We start from the raw sequence: 16,283 nt of genomic DNA on the forward strand, positions 1-16,283 counted from the left end.
GACAAAATTTTTTTGAAAGTGGAAGAGGAAAACTTCTTCATTTGATTTAAAGGAATCATGCAGATGAAGGAGCTACTTCAGTCACATGGTCCTTATAAATCAAACTGAACTTCTGCAGTTGAAGAAACCATGCCAAGAGCAATGCAAGAAGGTGGATGCAGCGGCGTACCCGGGGGTCAATTGGATGAAAGACACAGCCCAGAGCAGCATCACACCCAGAGTGACAGCCACTCCGGCCATGATTCCACGCCACTCTGAGGAGACAAAAGATGTGCCCCAGAGCAGCAGCATGCCAGGAGACTCCTGATGCTGTTTCGTACCGCTCTGTGATGGAGAGGTAGGGGGACAGCCCCGAGCAGCATAGAATCATGCTGGGAGAGTCTTGAATTCCCGGCGCAATTCGAGAAGCTATTGCAGTGACGTGATGATGTCATCGCAATTACTTCTGGGTCAGGGGGTAGGGGAGTCAAACAGTGGGGTGGCCCTGGGTGGAAAAAAGCCCAGGACCGCCACTGGGTTGATGATCTACTTTCTGTTCACTTTTAGCAGGAAGAAAGTGAATCTGTGTGGCTCACACCCATGGCAGGCTACAAGGAAGTGGTGGCAGTGGCAGATTTGGGCTGAAGGGCACTCTAAATCCAATGCCCTCTTGCACCCCCAGCAATCTGCTGTAAATGCAACCCATATCACCTAACCCCATGGATGCTCTCCTATGTTAAGCCCTCAATCACAATATTTTTAGCCATGGGCTTTCCTTAGCTTTTGCTCTAGTTTCCAAGCCCTTAAAGGCAACATTCTGACCATGCTGTTCCTGTCTACAGCTCCTGTTCTTGCCTCTTCTGAGGACCACTTTCATGAACATAGGCACTGGGCTGCGGTACTCACCCAGGGCTGGCCCATTCACGAGGTCAACTGAAACTGCTGCCTCAAGCAGCAAATTAGTGGGGGAGTGAGACAGCCCAGCTCTGTCTGCTCACTTGCATCCATTGCTCCTCCTCGTGCTCCCTGGATTGGAAAAGGAAATGGGGGGAGAGGTAGAGGCAATGTGGAGGGGTGGAGAGAACTGAGCTAGAGCACTGGAGACTGGGAGATACAGAAGCTGCACATCATCCCATAAAGGGGACAGCACTTGGCAAGCCACCTGAGGTTTCAGGAGGTCTTGGGCTGACCCTGTACTCACCTGATCATCAAACACATGGAATGTCCAAAAATTCCCTTTAGTGAATAGCAGCAAAAGGTGTGGTTGTTCTTCATTAAGGAGAAGTTCTCCCATCAAATCAGAGAAATAACAAGACTTTCTGATACTGAAGATTTTCTTCTAATATGGAATCTAGCTTACACAAATTAGCCCGCCCCCCCCCCATTTTACTTATTAAAACATCCATTTTCAGCAGTAGTAAAGATACTTAACACATCAGGACTGATTCTAAATTGCAGTGTAACATCTTAATATACAGGGGGATTAATTAAAAGGACACATATGTCAGAGTATTTTAAACTATTATAACGGGTTGCTTTAATTTTGATTTATTTAATACGTTTTTACTCCACCCTTCAAAGCATGTTGAACAGGGCAGCTTCTAATAAAACAGAAGTTTTGCTCTGTTTTTGTCATTTCTTTACATTGTAAAGGTGTTTAATTAATGGAAATCAATTTTTAAAATATTCATTAAGAAGGATGTATGATTGTGGAAAGGATCCACCAGACACTATTAGGGTTGCCAGACTGCAAACTGGAGATGCACAGCACACCTTTAAATTCACTGGTGTTTGGCTGTCAAGTACTATAGGATTCTTTATCATTAAAGCAGTCATCCCACCTGTTCCTTCGCTAGTCCTTTTACCCATTCCTTTCCTTTGCCTACTGCAGGGCACACCTGAAGTCCTGCTTGCCACAGTAGAAGGTGGCAGGAGATGGACAAAAGGATCAGCAAAGGGAAAGGTGGGAAGAGCTACACCTGCCTTGTCTTTTCATTCCTCCTTGAATTTGTGGTGCAAAATGCATCTCCTGGCAACCTTAAGTGCAGTACTGACCTCAAGAAAACGACAGTAAGCAGGAAGCCTGCTGAAAAGGCACCTGCAGACCAGATAGAGAAATAATCTTTTCCCTCTCACACAACACCAGAAGCAGGGGACATCTACTAACACTGAGTGTTGGAAGAGGTAGGACAGACAAAAGAAAATATTTCTTTACCAAGCATGTAATTAGTCTGTGGAACTCCTTGCCACAGGAAGTGGCAATGGCATCTCGCCTGGATGTCTTTAAGAGGGGATTGGACAAATTTCTGGAGGAAATGTCCATCACAGTTTACAAGTCATGATAGATATGTACAAGCTCTTGATTTTAGGCTATCTCAGAATTCCAGATGCAAGGGAAAGCACCAGGATGCGGGTTGTATCTTGTCTTGTGTGCTCCCTGAAGCACTTGGTAGGCCACTGTGATATACAGGAAGCTGGACTAGATGGGCCTTTGGCCTGATCCAGCGGGGCTCTTCTTATGTTCATACGTACCTGCCTTCTGTACTTGTGGTCTGATGCACTGCAGAAAAGTAGTGCACCCAACACGGATGAAAAAAGCCGTTTCATGCTTCTGCTTTTGCATACTCAGTGCAATGTGTTCATGCAAAAGTGGCAGGCGCCACAGAATGGTATATCTGCCTCTAATCTCAATCATCAAATTCAGATGACTATCAGTTTGCAAAGTGAGGGACTGTCCGTGACTGTTCTGACTACCATACACAGAGCTACTCATACCTCTTTATGACTCATAAGTATTTTTGCCTTGAAGCTGTGATAGCAGCAGGAGTCTTACAGTGTGCAAATAGTATTCTGAGTAGTTTTCAGAGAATACTAATGATCATTGTATTGTTGTCCCTCACATGTCACTGTAGGTATCTTTCAATATGGGTCAAATCCACATGGCAAGAAAACTGATAAAGAGGGCTTTGAAATTATTGAAGAAGAGCTTCCCAATTACTCTTGTTGGAGCCTTTTTCATGTCCATGGTGGAAACTTCAAAACATATGTCTCACCAGAAGAAGCAGTCTTTATGGCAAACATCCAGTGGGTAGGTTGAGGGCAAACTGTTTAAAAAGGGTTTGAAGGAACTACAGAGTCACAGAACTGAAAGAGACATCTTGGGCAAATTTAGAGTTTAACCAGCAACTATATATATTAAATATAACCTAAACCCACTGACCACAATTTGATTCAGAGTAAAGCATGCTTACACCTGTCTGAAAGGTGTTAGTTTTGCCCATTGCATTTTATCCCAGTGAACAGGGTGTACAATTGCTGCTGGTCTTTTGAAAGTACAATATTAGAAGTATATTTTAAATATTTGAAAACTGTCAGCACAGTCTTCCTTTTTTTTAAAAAAAAAAAATCTGTGGCCCTTGCAGCTGAAATAGGACAAGGTCACTTATATTCTTATGGATTTAAACTGCTTTCCCTTGCCAGTGGTAGGGGGAGCATACCACTACCCCAAATGCCAGACCCATGATCTCAGGAATGCAGCAGACTCCCACATCTCAATGCCTGCCTTCATGTCTAAGGCTACAATCCTATACCCATTTTCCTGGGAGCAAGACCCACTGAACATAATGGGGCTTACATCTGTGTAAACACGCGCATGATTGTGCTGTAGGTCTGGGTTAGCCATCCCTGACTTCTTATGACAATTTCTAACTGATCCCTTCTGATAGTAGAATTTCTGAAATCACAGAATGTTAGAACTGAAAGATGCCTCGGAGAGCATCTAGTCCATTCCTCTGCACTGGCATTCTTGGATGGGAGGCAACAGGCTAAATTTTTCAGGTGCCTGAAAAAGTGTAAAGTGGTCCCTCCTCCTTGCCTGCAGAGCTATTCAGAGCAGTGAGAGTGGAGTGTTTTGCTCCCTCTCCAGAAGTGCCAGTGACCCCCCCCCCTCCCTGTACAGTGCAGGCAACTGCCACAGTATCCCTGACAAGTGGCCACCCTTCCCTTTGTTGCAAGCAATCCCCAAGAAATGCCTATGTGAGTGCATTGGCCCACTTGTTTTCCAAAGGCTAGCCACTTTAGATGTACAGTATATTGGAATCCTGCCCTGTCTCTTATTATTGTTCATCAACATGTTGCCATTCTGAGTGCATCTGGCAGCTATTAATTCTACAGGGGTCCTGTTGGAGGGAAGCCAGTAATCCCATCCCATGGATATCATAGAAACCATCCTTGGTAGCCCCAGGTTATCTCAAACCCATGAAGTTGGGAGTCTGGGGCTTTCTGGGCTCTGCACTCCCACATACTCTGGTGTTCTCTTTTATAGGAGGGAGAAGAAACTAGCTGTGCTGTACCAGCAAGGCTACTGCCTTTCCATACTATGGCGGATCTTCAGTCTGGACCTTGCCACAACCAGCAAGAAGTTCACTCACTTGGCAGCTCTAATGAAATTGAACTGTGCAGAGGAATCCCAGGATCAGTTCCAGGTACATCTAGGATAGTTTTCCTCCTGCTTCTAAGGGTCACCCCATCCCTGCCTAGTTTGGTCACTGTATGGAGTGAGGAAAGCATGTGCCTGGCAGTGTCAGACATTGTAACCCTTCAGTTTGATTCATTAGATCACCATTTATTCACCATATTTATAATGAAAGTGATTAAGGAACACAGAAGATTTGTTTCTCACATTTTCCAGGCATGCTTAGTTACTGGAAAAATTCTCATCCACATTCATAATTCTAAACACAGAACCAGGATTTGTACTTAATTCCAAATGAAGTAACGCAGACAAGTAGAGCAATGTGATCTGGGAGATTTTTCACCTGGGGTACATATATGGTGCACACACAGTGGCTTCCTAAGGTGTTGACTTGTTTTCTTGCTTGCACATTACAGATCATCTCCTCCTACATGGAGTTCTCGCTCTGCTGTCAGCTGATAGGCTGTCAAAACGATTGGATGAAATATGAGTTTCTGGCCATCAAACGCAGCTCCCAGCTTCAAATAGTCGGAGGAGGCTTGTTAACGATAGCGAAGCTGGCATTGTCATTGGCCAACATGAAGCTTTGCTTAGGGAACCTCCCGTTGGCCATCCAGCTGGGTAAGTTAGCCTGACAACTGGCAACAGTACGGGTTGTTGTAATCAGGCAAGAGGCCAGTTCATGCATTGCTTTCTTTGCAGGGTACCGAGCGCACGAACTGTGTGTGCTGCTGAAGAAACCTAAACTCGACTATAGTTGTCTCTCCCATCTTTTCAGTGCTCTTTTGCTCAGCAACAGGTACTTTGCCTATTGTACTTTCTTGTGTTGCCCAAAATAGGGCTTTCAGAATTATCTGTCTTCAAGGACTGCTTTCCATACCAACTACAGAATCTCCTCTGTGTGACTGTTAGAGAACCCCTCCGTATTGTTGCAGGTTCTGCAGCATGTTCTCAGGTCCATGGTGTGATGATCTGCTTTGCTGTTAGGACCACAAATGCCAATGGGCCCCCTGGGATTCTGGCACCTGCACAGAAAGGGGGGCTGTTCTAAGCCTCTTATCTCATCTAGCCAAAAATGTCTGCCACCTCCATCTTAAGTAGCTCCATGCTTTATGTAACACAATCAGTTGCTATGAAGTGGCATTTACCAGTAGGGTATACCAGTGTTTCCTGTTACAAATAGGAAGAGTGAATACTGTACACCAGGGGTGCTCAATAGATGGATCGCGATCTACCAGTAGATCGTGAGGCAAAATGAGTAGATCGCGGAGCCCTGTCTCTCCAAACTGTTAATATGTCAGTTTCGTCTAGTGACTAGATGAAACTGACATATTTAGCTGACACTAAACTGACACTGAAACTGACACTTTAGCTGCTCTTCAGGCATGCAGCAAGAAAACTGACAAAACTGACTAGACTCCAGCAGGGGCTCCATACATTAAAGGGGGTGTCTGTCAGGCACTTCCTTCCCCCCTGGTAGATCTCCGGGCCTTGCTGGGTTTCAAAGTAGCTCTTGAGCCAAAAAAGTGTGAGCACCCCTGCTGTACACAAATCTTTAAATACCCATGATCAGAAGTCTTTGTGTGATATAGATATCCCCTCAGAGCATTGTTATACATGAAAATCCAAACTTATTTGAGCTTTGCACATACTGTTTTTTGGGAATAGCTGTAGATCCTAGTTAAGGCAGGAAAGAAAGAATAAAAGTGTAATTTGTCATGCGAAAGAACATTCTGGCCATTCAAAGTTTTATATTTGCATGATAGGCAGGGCTGGTTTTAGAAAGAGCGGGGCCCAATTCTGCAGGGTCCAGGCCTCCCCTGCTGCATGGCCCCCCTACTTTACTGAGCAGTAGTGGCCCAGGCCATGCACAGTACCGGGTGCCAGTGTTGCTTCTGGAAGCAGACTAGTGATAGTGTACTGACATTGTGTCACAACCAACTGCTTCCAGAGTGGTGTGAATTGGGGCCAATGGGAAGCAGGGGTGGATAGGAGCTGCTTCCAGAGTGGCCCAATTTTGGGCCAAGTAGAAGCATGGATGAGCAGAAGGCCCCCCGCAAAAGCTTCAGTTGCTGTTTCAGCCTTTGCATTGAGGCCTACCTCCACACCAAGAGCCAGCTGCAAGCAGTCCACTCTTTGCCACAGCACGGCAGCCCCCAGACACAAGGCCCAATTGGGCCCAGTTGGTCCAATCAGGCCAAAGCCATGCCTGATTATAATCAGCCACTTTAGACAAAAATGAGTTAGGAAAGTTTACTATGACATTCCCAGCTTTTCGTGTTGTACTCAGAAACATGCACAACCACCAGCTTTTCACAGAAAAGCAAATCAGCCCTATTGGGAAATGACCAACTCTAGCTGCCCAAGGAGACTGTCTTCAATGCTCCTCCCTAGATTTCGGGAATCTGTGCAAGTGCTGAGTTCGCTGGAAAACGAATCCCTTCGAGATGTTGTTGCCAAGGCTTACTTCGTTTCTGGCTGTTTGGATCTCATGCTTTATGCTGGTAAGGCCTGGGTACTTATCACAATGCTAATAAAAGTACATAACACTGGAAAACATGGGTGCTGTGAGATGGGTAAGGAAGTGGTGGAATGGAAAAAACCTGGGGGTTTGTACCAAAGGACACATTGTCTAGGTCTTGCTATTCCAGTCACGACCAGCATTTTGAAGGGCAGCAAACACATGGTTGTTTTATCTTTTGAGTCTTCTCTGTTGCCTTCAGCTTTTGGTTGTGTTCCAAGCTCTGTCTTTGATTTTTGATTTTTTTTTTTTTGCTTGTTTGGTCCTTTGTTTTTACTTTGTCATAACTGCCTGCTTTGCTTTGTTTTATGATATTTTTAAATATTTTGACCATCTTGGTCATTAGCTGCCTAGATGGTCCCTTAAATGGGATGAATTTTGCAGGGATGGAAAGGTTCATGGACTTCACCCCCAGCTGGGCTGGTATCACATATCTTGCATTTCTTCCTCCAAGCTGCTCAGGGTAGTTTGCATGATTCTGTCCTCCTCCATCCTAATTTCATCTACGGAACAGCCCTGAGAGGTAGGCTGTGAATGGCTGGACCAGTCAAGGTATCCAGGAAGCAACATGGCCAAGTGGGATTTTAAGACCCACATATCCCCAGCATTTGTTATGATCATTTTATTGTTAAGAATATTTATATGCTGCTTTTCAAAAAGAAGTAATTCACAAAGTGATTTGCATAGCAAGATAAGTTAATGAATGGTTCCCTGTCCCCAAAGGGCTCACAATCTAAAAAGACACAGCAACAGCTACTGGAAAAGACACCCTGCTGGGGTGAAGAGGAACAATTGTTCTCCCCCTGCTAAATATAAGAAGTTATCACTTAAAAAGCTGCCTCTTCAACACTCAAATCACTAAGACACACAGGTTCGCCATGTTAAGGCTTCAAAACAGAGTATTCTGCAACATTTGGAAAAGGTCTCCATCAGACTATGCACGCATTTGACAAAGTAATTAAAATAAATACAAAGTGGAGTGGCATCTCTTGCAGGGCCTTCCCTGCTCTGAAACCATCTGTTTGCAAGATACTTATCTAAATGGTTCGCATGTACATACTTTGAAATGCGCTTAGGCCCAATAATGTGTGTTCTTCGCTCCATATGTTTGGAGGAGGTGAGAGGAGGAAGAGAGATTGCCTGTTTTGAATCTAGTACTCACTTTCAATGTACCAATTCTGCCATCAACATGTCTAAAGGCCCAATCCTAACCTCGGAGGAGGGTCCTAACCTGGGAGGGATGCAAACAGCCTATGAGGGTCGTAAAGCATGTTTGCGCCTCCTTAGAAGCAAGCTGCACCAGTGCATAGAGATGTACTGGAGCACAGAGGCTGCATCCAGCCTCCATGGTGGTTTGCAGAGCGAGACTTGTGTCTCTGAGCTCTGAGATGGGCGAGGAGCTGGCTGGAGGGAGGCGTTATGGTGCGGGGGGAGGGCAGTCCCTGGGCTGGTGGGGAGTGGGAGGCAGGGCTGGGATCTGGCTGTTATGCCAGATTCAAACCCCTGTTCCCGAGCAATGTGGAGCGGCTGCAAGTCCGAGGAGACCCATAGGGGCTGCAGTGGCTTTCCCAGGGGTAAGGGGAAGAGTTTCTCCTTACCTCTGGCTGAGCCACTTTAGTACCCTGTCTCACTCTGGATACAGCGCAAGCCTCCTGGCCTGCCTGTTCCAGCGCAAGATAGGATTGCGCTGTAAATGCATTTACATGAAGCAAGGTTGCAGGGCAGACAGACATGATCCTGCTGCCCTATTGTGTATTGATATGATATCCTTTGTTAGGCATGTTAATAGACCTATGGACAACCACTGGTGAGCTCCATCGAGTCCTTCCCTAACTGGTCATCTTTCAACCATTTTGTCAGGCTCTGTTTATCATGTACTTTTCATTTGGGCATCTCTGTTTTGAGCTGTAGTCACAGTCAGAGGTACCTACTGACAGACACATTTTCTTTTGCAGGTTTTTCATTTAAACCATTTCAGTATTGCCTGGAATTTGTTCTCTCCTATGAAACAAACTTCGTCTTTATATCTCAAAATAGCATCACGCTTGGCCTATATGCTTCTCTGGCAATTTGGTAACGTTTAGCTCTTGCTGTTTCCCCTCCTGATTTCACAACTGTTGGATCAGCACAGTATTGTAGCCTGCCATGTTGCATGGGCACTGAGCTAATGAAGAGCATTGTGCCTGGGAAGGGGGAGCTGCCCTACAGCTGCTAAAATGAAAACCATCAGCAGAGATTGCAAAGTTGTGCAAAGTTATGGGGCAGTGGCGGCAGCCTGTAGTTTGGATGATGGGGTGCAGGGGACCTCTTTTATCTTTTGTGATGAGAAGTATAAAAGAGCTGTGATTTAAAAGGGTTTAATTTGAATCAAGGTGTGTCAGAGCTCAACTTGAACAGCCTACTAGACCTGGGCTATAGCAGATCTCTGGAACACCAGACCAATGTTCCACTGACCTTCCGGTCAGTTAATCCCACAAAATCCTGAGTAACCCACTTTCATTAAAAACTGGATTGAAGTAGGAGCAGATGACAAGGAGGAGGACATTTTTGCTAAAGGACAAGAAATCAGAAAGAGTTTGGATAGGGTTTCTAGTGACCGGTGGTAGAACACAGATGTCTAGCATGGCTCCAAATCCCACCCTGGAATGCAAAAAATCTGTTGACTGTTGATGCTCCAGTTCTCATCATGGGTCCTGGAGAAAAATATCCATATCCCCCCCCCCAAAAAAAAGCAAGAAAAGGCATGCAGATTAATTAGGGTGTACCTCTTTCTATAGTTTGAACAATGTATTCTAGCTACAATATTGTACTTGTCTTAGGAGTGGGGAGCAGTGTGAGAGCTTGAGGCTAGGTGGCTCTACTCTTCCATACATGTACTTGCAGATAGCACTTGCAACCCAGAAAATGTCACCTCATCCTAGGTCCTGATGCCCTTTTATGCTGTCAGCTACATTGTAGATTTTCTATAACTAAGGCTGCAATCCTAACCACACTTTCCTGAAAGTAAGCCCCATTGAACAAAATTGGACTTACTTCTGAATAGACCTGGTTAGGACTGGGCCCTAAGAAAGAGAGGGGCTAGGTTTCTATGTGCCTAGATGTGATTTATGTATATCTCTTACAGGTATGCCAGACTTCAGCTGTGGGATGAGTTCAAGGAGCCATTTGAACAGGCCAGAAGGCTGATGAGGAGAACAAGCGCCTCCCTCTCTGCCAACCATGGATTCTGCAAGTTTGTGGAGTGTGAGGCTCTGCTGTTGCGAAAACATATTGAGGAAAGTGCTGATTTGGCCCAAGAAACACTCAACAGGACAGCAACGGTGAGAAGTGTGGAATATCACAGGGTATTTTTGTTACAGTGGAGGTCAGAGCCCACAATTTATAGAGGTGAAGGGAAATATCCTTATTCTTGAATGTTGTGGTTAAGTGTGTAACCAGATGTAGCTAAGGACAGTAGTCACAGCTCATTTTGCACTAATTCAAGACTGCACAGTTCTGAGGATAAGGTGAAGCTCAGTGAGATTTGGAATTAGGATCAGAAAATGAAACTATTTTTCCTTGAAGTCTGGAAAATAGCTCATTTTACTGCTAGTCAATTTCTAGGCTAACTTAGCCCCTGTCTTTTCCCAGGAATATCATTGACGGCATGATGAAGTCTGATCCCTCCCCTGACTCTTCCCGCCCATGTGTCTCCAGAGCCCCTTCCTTACACCCACCTACCTGCCTGCTTCCACCTAATCACCCTTACATCACCCACTTATCTTATTTGTTGCATCAGTGATAGTGGCAGCAGTAGTGGGATGAAGGAATGGAGATGATATTTCTCATGTCACCTGGTGCCTGGCATGCTACTATCAAAGGTACTGGAAAATGAAGATAAAAGCAGGGGTGGTGGTGGTAGAAGTAGGCAGATGAGTGGAAGGGAGGAAGGACTTAAGTTCTTTTCTGTGTTCGTTTTTAATCAGAAAAGGAAGTCAAAATGAATTTGAACTAAACTCCAGTTCAGAGAGGGCATCCCCCCCCCCCCCCCAGTGAACTGAAATAGAATCAGGACTTAAAGTTCCTTCAGTGGTTCCTGAACTGTGAACTGGGTCACAAAACTGACAAGCTGGAAGCTGACAAAGAAAATGTACTGAGCCCTAGGGAAAGCGAAACACATGCATGTTAACTCATGAATAGGTGAAGATGCATCAGCTCTTATCAAAGGCCAGGGAAAGGGGAACACCAGGCCAGCTGAATGGTCCTGATCCAATGAACATGGAGCTCAACAAATGCACCCACCCACAAAAGGTAAAGGGATAAAAACAGAGACTTAAGTAGCTGGTAAACGTAAACTTTTTTTAACGTCTCATAAAGCTAGGTATGTCCTGTTTGAAAAAGTGGGTCCCGGTGCCAAAAGGTTTGGGAACCACTGAGTTTCTTCACTGCTATGGTGAATGAAACTCCCTCAATAAAAAGCCCCAATATGTGTGTGACATGATTCTGGCTTGGATGAATCAGTCTGGACAGTTTCTCCATTTTGATCTAGTAACATGCACATCCACAAGAAAGGCTTAACCTCAGATGTGTATTAGCCACACCAGTGTGGCTGGCACCCAATTCTGTGGAACAAGGAGCTGGGCAGAAAACACCAGTACTACACTACGTTTTGCTCATGCCTGATCAAATCAATGGGCAAGACTGGTCAAATCATCCACATGACCATGGCCACGACGCCCCTCATGAGAAGAGGCCTTGCAATTGGGGAGGATTCTTGAACTGAGGCTGCTGGAAGCTTTATGTGTGTTCTTGGTACTTCAGTTCCTTTTTGCTGCCATTTTATCTTTCATCCTTAACAGGGTAAGGTCATTCTTGTCTTTGTTTAAGTTAGTGAAGCTTTTTGAAAGAACAGCTAGTGCCCTGAGGAGTTGCAGGGACTGTGAGACTGCAGAGGCAAGGAATGAAAGTTGTGGTTTAAAAAATCCAATTTCCCCCCATTTTTGGACTTTTCTGACTCCTTAAAGATTGCTATATGTTCTCAGCCTTCTAAAAGCAGCTGGAGATGCAATCCTATACATCAGAAATACCAGTCTGAGCAGCAAAGGATATGGCTCAGATGCCAGCACAATGACAGTTCTTCCAGTGCAATGACAGGACTGCTGTTGTAACCCCAGTCCCCTGACTGATGTGCCATGGAAGCTGGTACAATGTCTTGCCAAACAAGGTGGAGAGGTGGGAAGGAACATAGGTGGGATGAGGAGGAGCTGATGTACACCATATTCGAATTCCCCTTCAGATCATGGATACAGTGGTGTCACTAGGATTTGCATTACCTGGTGCGGGAGGCCTGCGTGTCACCCCATGCAGTGGGTGGGGCAATGCCCCAGGTGGGCGTGGTGATGTACCATCACCCCGCCCCCACCGGTTTTTTGGCTGTACCTTTTGTTAGAAAACATATTTCAACGTGGATTGATTCGTTGCATTCTGCATGAAATTACGCATTGATTGATATATAACATGATGGGATTATTCCTCTAAATTCTGATTTTAGTGATTTTGAAAACTTGTAGAGTCTCTCTCTCTCTCACTCACTCACACACACCCATATCAACTTACTATTGCAGCAGTTCTCAAACGTTTAGCACTGGGACCCACTTTTAAGAATGACGATCTGTCCAGGACCCATTGGAAGTGATGTCATGGCCAGAAGTGACATCATCAAGCAATTAAAATAAATAATTATAAATAATTAAATTAAAATAAAATAATTAAATAAGGGGGAGTCAGTCCTGTTCCACCAAGTGAAACTACTCTGAAGTAAGTTCTATTGTGGTCAATGGGGCTCACTCTCAGGAAAGTGTGGGTAGGATTGCAGCCTGTGAGCCCAACCCTATGCATGTCTACTCTGAAGTAAGTCCCATAGTGGTCAATGGAGCTTACTCTGTAGTCTGCCTGCAATAACAACCCCCCAAAAAGAATCAGTGAGATTTCCAGCCCTCCCCAGTGTCCAGTTTAAAGTTCTTCTATTTCAGGCATATCAAGATAAAGACCCACCTGGCTTTCCCCTTACCATTCAAGCCTTTTTTTTTTTGTCCTTTTTTTGGGGGGGGGGGGGAGAAGAGGCTGCCTTCTGGAGCATTTGTTGTGCTCCAGCTCCATCGGATCAGGACCATTCTGGTGTCCTCACATTCCCCTTTGCCTGGCCTGACCACCAGCCAAGGCACGTCTGCCTAGTCTCGAGTAAATGTGATTGTGAGGCTGCTTTGCTTTCCATAAGGCTCCATAGACTGGGGGGGGGGGAGCTGGGAGGGAGGAACGTCCTCCAGTGTTTTTGGGGCTGCACTCATTGAATGAGGACCATTCTGACGTCCTTGGAGCCTCTCAGCCTGCCTCGACTAAGGCAAGTCTGCCCACTTGCGAGCCACTGGCTCAGACTCGAAGCTGGGAGGGGGAGGTTCTTGGGTGTTTTATGGGGCCTGCATTCATTGGATCAGGACCATTCTGGTGTCATTGGATTCCTCTCAGCCTGCCCTTTCCGATGGACTATGGCAAGTACGCCTGCTCATGAGTAAACGTGCGATACGGCTCACTTTCACTTTCCATAGGGCTCCATGCATTTTTTCCTTCCTGTTTTTTGGCCATAACCTTTGAACGAAAGGAGCGATTTCAATTCTGTTTTTTTGCATTGCACTCCGCTGGACATTCCGCATCCAACGGTGTATGGCCTGACATGGTAGCTCCTAACCCCGTGATGTTAGCGTGTCCTCCCCCAGGGCGCGTCACCCGCCTGGCGCATCACCTGGTGCGGCCCGCACCCCCACAGCTCCCTAGCGACACCAGTGCATGAATACACCCCAAACATCAGCAAAACACTACACCAATGATAGACCTAATGTAGGAATTGTAGAAAACAACAGTAAGGTACTTTAACAAGAAAAACACACCAGAAAATCACCACTCCATCTGCCCCACACATTCCAACAGCAGAGCATAGGATACAGATAATACTTTGCAGCCAATCACACCATACCAACCCCAGTAGTAAAGCCCCCACTAGGGAGACCAGAACTCAGATGAAAGGGCATGCAGCAGGGAGCTATATTTCTCTGGTCTCATGCTCTTGCTGTTCCCCACCGTATTACTAACGGCCTCTCTAAATGCCTGAATATCCAAATAGGGTAGGCCCATCCATGATGCGAATGATGTTGCTTGGATTGAGCAGTTGGGGGGAGTGGCAGACTTGGACTGTCCCTTCATTCCAAGTCTGATGTCCCCTCCCTCCAGACCACTGTGTTTCGGCTGCAGACAGAGCTGCAATTCTCTGCTTAGTGAACAGAAAGTGGATCTGCTCCCTAGCCTCCTCCCCACCTCCATCCTCTCTCGCACAGTCACTTTAAACTTAAAGAGGCCATGCAAGGAAGGAATGAAGGGTTAGGGAGTGGATTGCCACTGCCTGCTCAGTATTTTTGGGCATGGGCAGTAGTGATCAGATCCCCAGTCCCCACACATTGTTTTATCCAGGTAGTCCTGTTAAATTAAAACAGAAAGTGTGGCTTATGCTAGAAATTCCCAGCATGAACCACACTTTTTGTTTTGTTGAAAAGGATCACACAGGAAGGAATGAGCTATGCATCTGCATTGTTCACTCCAATGGGCTTTTTTTTTTCAGGAGGGTGCACAACAGCAGGTCAAGGGTCATTTCAGGCAGTGGATCCTACTGGACCATCCATCTCCAACCATCCACCTGTCCTCTCTCTCCGTGGCTACTCCAATTTATTCTCATGCTTTCTTTCCTCATTCTTATATCATACTGCAGCTTCTTTGTAATACAGTATGTATGTGCAATTACAGGCAGGGTATGTCTTGTTATTGCTTATCAGATGTACTCAAAAATAATAGCCACTCAGTTCAGTGGAGCTTACTCCCTATCATCACTGTTATTGTCCACCTCCTCTTCCTCCTCCTCAGTGATGATCATGAAGAGGAGTGAAGGAGAGAGGCAAACGTAAACTCTCTGTTTTTACCTTCAAGTCTGCTTATGGCGTTCTCCAATTCTACCCTTGATCTTACAACCAGTTATATCCCAGACTCTGCCCTATGCGAATCTCTGTTGCTCTTTTGTTAGAATTTGGACCAGGCGCTTGTTCGGTGCTCCGCAAGTCCAGTCTATTATGCTAGAGTTTACCATATGAAGGCCTATGTCCATCTGTTGCTTGGACAAGATGAATACAGTCAAATCTTCCTTGACAAGGCATTCCAGAGCAGTGAAATCTATGGAAACCTTTTGGAGCGATCATGGCTGCAGCTTACCCAGGTAAGGAGAACAATCATCAATCAGCAAAAACATTCCCTCAGCAACAGACAGTGACACCCTATAATAGCATAAGGTATGTAGCTGGCTGGGAGCCTGAAAGAATAAGATTTTTGAAAAGGGTCGACCTCAGGTGGGATCCAGGGAACAAAGAATTTCTTGGAAGTTTCTGCTCAACTTGGAGACTGAACAGAGCATGGTATGGGTGACTAAAGTCCAGTAACTGGCTGGAGAGGAAATGTTGACCGTTTCTTGTTTTTTATATCACTACCCCCCAAAAACTTGTGGTAGGTAATAATGTTTAAAAACAATAATCGGAGTAGCTTCATCCCTTGTTGTAGCTACTCTTGAAACTCCTTTTTTTTTTCCTGCTTCATTGTAGGCTTGCTACCAAGGAAGGCAGTGTGCGTGTTAACCAAAGGTGTTCAGTAATGACTGCAGCGGGATATGTAAACTACCTTGTGAACCACCTACTTTTGTTGCAAAGCAGTATATAAATATTCTTAATAATAATAATTTCAACAGGTCGCTCCTGACAAGTCAGGACGGCAGAAGCCATAAAGATAAAGCAACTGCTTGTTTTCTTTCTCGAGACAGATGATAAACTATCCAGAATTGGCTCCCATCAAACCTCCAGCCATATTGTGAAAAGTTGCCTGTCTTTCTTTTTTCTCCTAGGAGTGGTGGTTCACTGGTACAGAACCCATGGAAGACTTGTGGTTAAAGGCAGCTCCAGATTTCCCTGTGTGGAAAGTCGGGGCAGACCTAGACAACAACGTCTACCAGAAAAACAAGTATCTGATGAAGGTACCAGAGCTGAACTTGTCCCTAGAACCGAGTAATGAAAACTTATAAGATGAACTAGTTCTGAAGTATCCCTTGTTGGGAAATCCATTCTGCAAGCAACGTTTGTGAAGCCAGCTCCCTTCTGCAGAACCCATCTCTTCCTTTGTTAAATCCAAGTTCCAGCATCTGGCCCTCCTATCCCATTTTTCTGTTAGTTATCTATTCAGCAGCCA

At 45.4% G+C, this 16,283-nt stretch overlaps 1 protein-coding gene across 1 annotated transcript in view; it reads left to right on the forward strand.

Moving 5' to 3' along the window:
- The window catches only part of ADCY10 (adenylate cyclase 10), a 78,963-nt gene extending 62,844 nt beyond the window's left edge, over positions 1–16,119 (forward strand). The window contains exons 27-35 of the mRNA XM_066624527.1: positions 2,892–3,067; positions 4,304–4,463; positions 4,870–5,074; positions 5,156–5,252; positions 6,848–6,957; positions 8,930–9,047; positions 10,099–10,294; positions 15,079–15,267; positions 15,943–16,119. Of these exons, the coding sequence (XP_066480624.1) occupies positions 2,892–3,067; positions 4,304–4,463; positions 4,870–5,074; positions 5,156–5,252; positions 6,848–6,957; positions 8,930–9,047; positions 10,099–10,294; positions 15,079–15,267; positions 15,943–16,119 (1,428 nt within the window). The remainder of the gene's footprint in view (positions 1–2,891; positions 3,068–4,303; positions 4,464–4,869; positions 5,075–5,155; positions 5,253–6,847; positions 6,958–8,929; positions 9,048–10,098; positions 10,295–15,078; positions 15,268–15,942) is intronic.
- The last annotated feature ends 164 nt before the right edge of the window (positions 16,120–16,283 follow it).

Source organism: Tiliqua scincoides, chromosome 4, assembly GCF_035046505.1.
Source record: "Tiliqua scincoides isolate rTilSci1 chromosome 4, rTilSci1.hap2, whole genome shotgun sequence".
NCBI lineage: Eukaryota > Metazoa > Chordata > Lepidosauria > Squamata > Scincidae > Tiliqua > Tiliqua scincoides.